This window comes from Echiichthys vipera (assembly GCF_963691815.1).
Source record: "Echiichthys vipera genome assembly, chromosome: 1".
Lineage (NCBI taxonomy): Eukaryota > Metazoa > Chordata > Actinopteri > Perciformes > Trachinidae > Echiichthys > Echiichthys vipera.
The window spans coordinates 34,944,474-34,952,011 of record NC_139826.1 but is presented as its reverse complement, the minus strand read 5'-3'; the positions used below and the strand labels follow the sequence as shown (position 1 = coordinate 34,952,011).

Below are 7,538 nucleotides of genomic sequence, written 5' to 3'. Positions count from 1 at the left end.
GAAAGGGCACCATTGCTGTATCCTGGGCTTAGCAGCACATAACCCATCGATTAGGACAATCGATGCTGATTAATTATCTGTTGATAAACTAATCGATTCATTAACTAATTGTTTAAGCTCCATTTCTCCAACTTGTTTTGGTCAACAAATCCCCTGAAAAGACCAAATAATGGATTTATAATACTATTGATAAGTATTTTCTGCGCAGCCAAAGTGTGATATATCTTGTTCCTCTATACCACAGAGCTCCACTATTATTATCCAAATACTACTAAAAAAACAAATGATTCACCAGCCACGTGTCACTTCAAGGGCATTAAATACTGCTGTTTTTTCATGGCCTTCTGCGTTCGGCATCGACGCACAAGGGTGCCATGGGCGTCGGCCAAGGCACCCTTGTGCATCAAACACAGCGGGCTTTCAACTGTAAACCCATCTGCAGTAATATTAAACGCTCAGAGTGGTCAAAGTGCTCCAAGTACTCCAGGATTAAAAGTGCCAAACTCCCCTGAAGTAGGCATGTTGGGTGGTGGATGGGTCAAACAAACACTGGACTTTCACCCAGGAGACCTATTGTAGATCTTCGCCCTAAACAAGTGGTTTTGTTGCCTAAACCTAACCACATAGTTTTATGAGAGTTCACAACGTAAACAACGTGTTCCTCGTGTTTAAAACAGTGACCAGGAGCGCCATGTGGGTTACACACCCAGGGCATTGACAGGTTAAGCCAAAGGGTCCTGACAAAACAGCAGGAAGTAAGTTGGGATGAAAACGGTTGGGGTGAAAGTGTTGCAATGGGTGACATTTTCTTTATTACAAAAACATTTTTTTGTTTCTTTTAAGTCAATTCTACATATCTATTAGTGTACCAAATGTGTACCGTAGTCATCTGTGGCCTCCAACATCCACAGATGTTGCTCCTGTTTAAGATACAGCTCCCATTGTATTGTATTGTATTGAACCTTTGTAAAAGGAAACCTTGCATTTGTGACCCGTTTTTGAAGATTTATATATTCAACATTTAGAGTAGGCTTCAGGCTTAGTGCCACAGACATAGTAGTAAAGTCGGTAAGTATCGACAGATGGACTAACTAAGCCCTGATATTGGTCTTTACCTGAGATTTGTTGACAAAGAGAACATTGTAGAATATTACCAGCCTTATCCTTATTTATGATATGGACTGTATATGTTAGCATAATCATTAGCACTCAATATCTCATATTTGCAAAATCTGACACAACAAACCTGTTATTCAGCTTTATCTAACACTGTAAGCACATTGTCTGAACACAGGTCTCGTAACACCCAGATGGCGTGTGAGGTTACAACATTACCACAAACAAGGTTAAAACAAGACATGCAACAAACGTATGCAAATGTAATGAATGAGTAATGTGATGAATGAATTAGCAAGATGACATTCAGTTCAACAGACAGCCATCTAAGTGGCCACAGGCTTCTTTTCTCCATCACGATGAGAGACTTGCCACATTTCATATCACTTCATGTTTTATCCACTATCAATTTCACACTCACTGGATCAACTGCAAATGGCTGATCAGTAATTGTCTAATAAACAATGTGATTTCAATTTTACAGTGAATTATAAGAGGACTTAACATTTTTTTCATCATGTTCTTACTAGTGACTACAGACATTATTACTTGTGCCAAAGAGGTTATGTTTTCGGCTCGGTTTAGGGTTTTTTTTCAGCCGGATTACCAACCCATCCTCATACCAACTCGTCACATGCAGCTGCTTTGTCAAAACCCCTTGGCGTCACTTGTCAATGCACAGGAAAGCCCTGCACGTCCAACTATTCACTCTACTACGGGCCTTGTTTTAAACACAGGCAACACGTGGTTAAAGTTGCAAATTCAAACAAAAATAAGGGGTTAAGGCAAAAAAGGTCAGGTTAGGGTTAGGAGAAGGTCGAGGGTCTCCTTACATGGAATTGGTCGATCTTAATTCTGGAGCACTGAGCGTCTTTCAACGTCTAAATATGTTGCGGATAGGTTTACAAATAAAAATAAAAGCCTCGTGTGTTTTAATCAGATGCTCAAGGGTGCCTTGTGCATTGGAATCAAATGCCAAGGGCGCTGACAAAACGGCAGTATTTGATGTGCAAACTGCGATGTTTGTCACTTTGTCTCTTGGTTGGCATAATCTTATTGTGCATAAAACAGTCTAAAGCCCCCTTTACAACTCTGAGGGGAAATGTTTAATATGCCAAGAAGCTAAGACAAACAACAAAATCAAAATGTGACTGCAAAGCAAGTTGTTCAATAATGCAACATTTCTTGTTTCATTTCATCCTCATAGAAGTATTATCTTGTGTGGAACACTGCTAACATATTTATTCTCTTACTCATACCATGAGACAACAAACACACAGATTCGGTTTTTTGAGGTGCTACCTAATTTATTATGTGGTAGACACTTAGTTATTTGCATCATTGACTGTCAGGCTTGCTTCCCCTGGTGTGTGGGAAAGTACAAACTAAAGCATCCAGCTAGTTGGAGGGGAATGTCGTTGCTTGCAGGGCAAAACGCTGACGACTCTAATCATCTGACATTGTACTTTACCTGCTCTGAAATACTCTGTTTTATGTTACAGTCTCCTTATGTGCACCCTGATTAAGACATATTTTTCCTTTGCACTTTTCCAACAAACTCATTAGAACAAACTGATTTGGCATATCACAGTGGTGTCAGACATAATGCCAGCGGCTGCTGGTGCAGGAGCAGAAAAGTAAGGGTGGGTGTGTTTTTATGTTGCTGGCAGGATTTTAGATGTAAGCAGCTAGTGCTTTCAGTGGCAATGAATACATGTTTAGCGTGCCTAGATGGAATTAATCCACACAATGTTGCACCAACAAAGGGAGAAAGTATGTTGGAAGCATTCCTTTCCAGTGCAATTCCTTTATAGAATGAGGCATTTTGTACTGATAAAATATATTCCGATAAAGCCTGTGAATATTCTCATTTGTCAAGGTCATCGTTATCCCCGAAGCACTTTCCCTTAAAAGCAACTGGACTTGGTTATTCGTCTAGGAAGACGTTTCACCTCTCATCCAAGAGGCTTCATCAGTTCATGTACGCATGTGTAACAAACAACCAGTCCAAGTCCAGTTGCTTTTGACTGAAATTGCTTCGGGGATATTCAGATAAAATGTTGAATGAATAACGCATGGGGCCAAATCTATAATTACTGAATGAGTAGAAGATCAATACTCTCAGTGCTGAATTCACTATTTTTCCTAAAGCATTCCTGTGGACATGCAAACGGAGATGTTTTGGTTACAGCAGATATTCTCTATCAGTGTGTTTACCGTGTCTGACATTTTCTTCTCTTAGGTGGCAGCGCAGGGTTGTTGTAATTCCAGCCAGACAAAATGAGCTCCTGCCAGTGGGAGGCCTCATTCTATCTGATTCCTCAGCAGCGGCTCATCTCTCCGCAGCATCCCTACATCACGGCTGGCGTGGCAGCCTGGCTGGTGCAAAACCAAGCCACATGTAGGCTCATTTCTACTGATTAAGCCAGCCACTCATCCTCACCAGAAAACATTTCCATCTCAGCAAACAATTTTTACAGTTTAAAAAACACCTGTCATAATATAGTTGTTTCTATTAGCTTGTGGGTTAATGGACAGAGATGATTAATACATAACTTGAGTTGGAGTTGTACAGAGACAAGGCTAATACTGAAATTTAAGGATCCAGTAGGCGAGGTTAACGTTTCTTGCACTAGGCAAGAATGCTTTGTTCTTGGCATCACTTCATAGCAGAGCTTGACACAATGCTGTTACATTTTATAAAGTTGCAGCATAAATGTTTGGAATACAGTATGTATTGATTATTTTGCTGGTTACCGTCCTCGTGGGCAGGAGATAACAAGCGGTGATAGCAACATTTCCAAACAGCTGTGTGGATGTGTGAGGTACAGGCTGCACTGTATGGGAATAATTGTCTTGGTCTATTCTTATCTTGAGCACATTCAGGTATATCCTTAGACACTCTGGCTGAATTAACTAATCTAATTTAATCTAATCTAAGATAACAGAGTAACGAGTTTCTTGTTAGTCACTTGATTTTGAAGATAAAACATTCTGCTATAGTTGTGAAAAGGCCTCCTCACACTCTTGTATCCTTCTGTTTATGAGAGATTTTGGTGTGACAATAAATTGTATCATAATAAAACAAACAACTGCTTTGAATTTTTAAAAAGCATTAATCACGTACCAATGAAAAATGCTGTTTTAAAAACCTCAGGTGACAATGAAGAAAATAAGCCTCATTGTTTTGTCACTGGATAACAGTTCTCAATAACTCTGTTAATACAGTATATTATAATGTAGTCATAGCACAATTTCGGGCAAGGATATCTGGGCATCCTCCTTGTTTGCCAGTGTATGCATGCATTTCACGGGTTGCATTGCTTTTAGCAAGGACATATACTCTGTACAAATCCCTCATTGGCACTGAGAATAAGAGTTCTTTGTGCCAGTGCAGGGCCACATTCATTGAGTGTAATGCTAAAACTGTAACGTTAAAATGTTCATGACAAAGGCTTTGTGTACTAAATAATTCCAGGCTTAGGATCCAAGGAGTAAGGGGCTTACAAGAAATTACAGAAAGAAACTGATCAGAATCCTTAGTTCTCGTTTTTCATTTTTGGTCTCCAGTGTAGATGCATGAGATTCTGTGAAGTCTGGAAAACTGGGACAATCCAGGGTTAGAGAGCTAACAAAAAGCTATTCCACAATTGGCCAGTATATGACAATAAACTGTAGCTCCTCCTTCATCTTGCTATTGTTCTTTCGACATTCAATGGTCATGGAACTGTGTAAGTGGATTAGGCCTGCAGTAATGATTGTCTATTATCAAATAATCTGTGTAGATTTTTTTTCATTCAGACCAAAATGTGCAAAACGGCTAAAAACACCTATTACAATTTCCCAGAGCTCCAAGTTGGATCTTCAAATTGGTTTTGTCAATTAATTGTGTGTCGACCAACTAATGAACTCAGCACTGAAAAAAAATTGTTTTGAACCACTGATTTGTAACTCACAACAGCAACATCAACAATGTTCTCCATGCTACGTTTCCTGGTTACTAAATATTATTCTCTATTTTCTTCTTTTTGCAGAGAATACAAACAGCAAATGAACTATGAATGCTGAACACAATGACATCCTCCCTCCAGCGCCAGACAATGAGAGGTCGTAGGCTGAAGGGGGCGCTGTCCAACCCCCTCTTTGTGCTGCTTTTGGCCCTCCAGATCTTGGTGGTGGCTGGGCTGGTTCGTGCTCAGACCTGTCCTTCCGTCTGCTCATGCAGCAACCAGTTCAGCAAAGTCATATGCACCCGCCGCAGTCTACGGGACGTCCCAGATGGCATTTCCACCAACACTCGCTACCTGAACCTCCAGGACAACTTAATCCAGGTCATCAAGGTGGACAGTTTCAAACATCTCCGCCATCTGGAGATCCTGCAGCTGAGCAAGAACCACATCCGCAACATTGAAATTGGCGCCTTCAATGGACTCGCCAGTCTCAACACTTTGGAGCTCTTTGATAATCGGCTCACGACAATCCCAAATGGAGCATTTGAGTACTTGTCCAAACTCAAAGAATTGTGGCTACGGAACAACCCCATTGAAAGTATACCATCCTATGCCTTCAACCGGGTCCCCTCGCTTCGAAGGCTGGATCTAGGTGAGCTCAAACGTCTCTCCTACATTTCTGATGGAGCCTTCAAGGACTTGAGCAACTTGCGCTACCTGAACCTTGGAATGTGCAACCTCAAGGAGATCCCCAACATTTTACCCTTGGTCAGGCTCGAAGAGTTAGAAATGTCAGGAAACCAGCTCACTGTTGTCAAGCCCAGTGCATTTTTAGGATTAGTGAACCTCCAGAAGCTGTGGATGATGCATGCCCAGATCCAAACTATCGAGAGGAATTCTTTTGATGACCTTCAGTCACTGGTGGAGCTCAACCTGGCTCACAACAACCTTACCTTTCTACCACATGACCTCTTCACACCGTTGCATCGCCTGGAGCGGGTCCACCTTCATCACAACCCTTGGAACTGCAACTGTGATATCTTGTGGCTCAGCTGGTGGCTGAAGGAGACAGTACCCGCTAATACTAGCTGCTGCGCCCGTTGCCATTCTCCTGCAGTCTTTAAAGGTCGCTACATTGGGGAATTGGACCACAGCTACTTCCAGTGTGATGTTCCTGTCATTGTGGAGCCACCCAGTGACTTGAATGTGACAGAAGGCATGGGTGCAGAGCTTAAATGTCGTACAAGCTCACTGACATCTATCAGCTGGCTTACACCAAATGGCTCGTTGGTGACACATGGGGCTTATAAGGTGCGTTTGTCTGTACTCAATGATGGGACACTGAACTTCACTAGCGTCACAATGCAGGACACTGGGACTTACACCTGTATGGTTAGCAACACAGCAGGGAACATTTCTGCCTCTGCTGTGCTTAATGTCACTTCTGTGGAAAACAGCGGGGTGACCTATTTTACCACAGTCACCGTGGAGACCATTGAGACCCCGGGGGATGATAGCCAAACGCCACTGCCCCCATTTGGCTGGGTTTCATCCTCTACAACAAAAGGCACTCCTGTTTCAACAAGGACAACAGAACGGACTTACACAATCCCAGTTCTTGATCTGGATGGAGAGGGAGCCCTGAATGGCCTGGATGAGGTGATGAAAACCACCAAGATTATCATTGGCTGCTTCGTGGCCATCACGCTTATGGCTGCTGTTCTGCTGGTTATATTCTACAAGATGAGGAAGCAGCATAACCAGCAGGATCCTGATGGCCCTGCCTCGTCCATGGAGGTCATTACAGTGGAGGAAGAGCTTGCAGGTGTCGCTGCCATGGAGAGACACCTATCGCTGCCCCCTCTGGAGCACTACAACCACTACAACACCTACAAGAGCTCTTACCACCACGCTCCTATGCTCAGTACCCTACACAGCTCAGCCACACAGGAACCTTTACTGATTCAAGCCTGCTCAAAAGACAATGTACAAGAGACCCAAATCTGATCTTGAATTTGACTAAACATCCACTATCAGCAGTTTCATTATTGGAGTACAATGGACCAAAATATGAAGATAAAAGAAGTCAAGATGACATTGACTTGACAGGAGTTGATGTTGATAATGGCGATAAGTAAGCATTTGGCAAAGGGACGACATATGATACTTTAACAAGTGTCTTTACAAAAACAAAGATTATTTATTAAAAGTATGTCTAGTGGCTAAATGAAGAAAAACACTTTGTGATAGCTTTTTAGCTCATTTTATTTCTCTCTATCTCTCTCTCTCTGTGTAATACTGCAGAAGGGAAAGAATGGTTTACTAAAAGTGAATATGTCATATATGAAATGCAGCTCATATTAAACCACTGTATCAATTGGCCTTAAACTAAAATTAATGCAATGCCATTAATTTAATGCTTTGATTTAACTGATAACAATATGTTTTGTTGAGGGATATTGCTTTAGTATG

At 41.7% G+C, this 7,538-nt stretch overlaps 1 protein-coding gene across 1 annotated transcript; it reads left to right on the top strand.

Moving 5' to 3' along the window:
* Positions 1 to 5,177: 5,177 nt before the first annotated feature.
* lrrc4cb (leucine rich repeat containing 4C-b) lies at positions 5,178 to 7,073 on the top strand (the record flags this gene model as incomplete). The annotated part of the gene is made up of 1 exon (XM_083917981.1): positions 5,178 to 7,073. The coding sequence occupies one exon, from the start codon at positions 5,178 to 5,180 to the stop codon at positions 7,071 to 7,073; it is 1,896 nt and encodes a 631-aa protein (XP_083774107.1).
* Between the last annotated feature and the right edge of the window lie 465 nt (positions 7,074 to 7,538).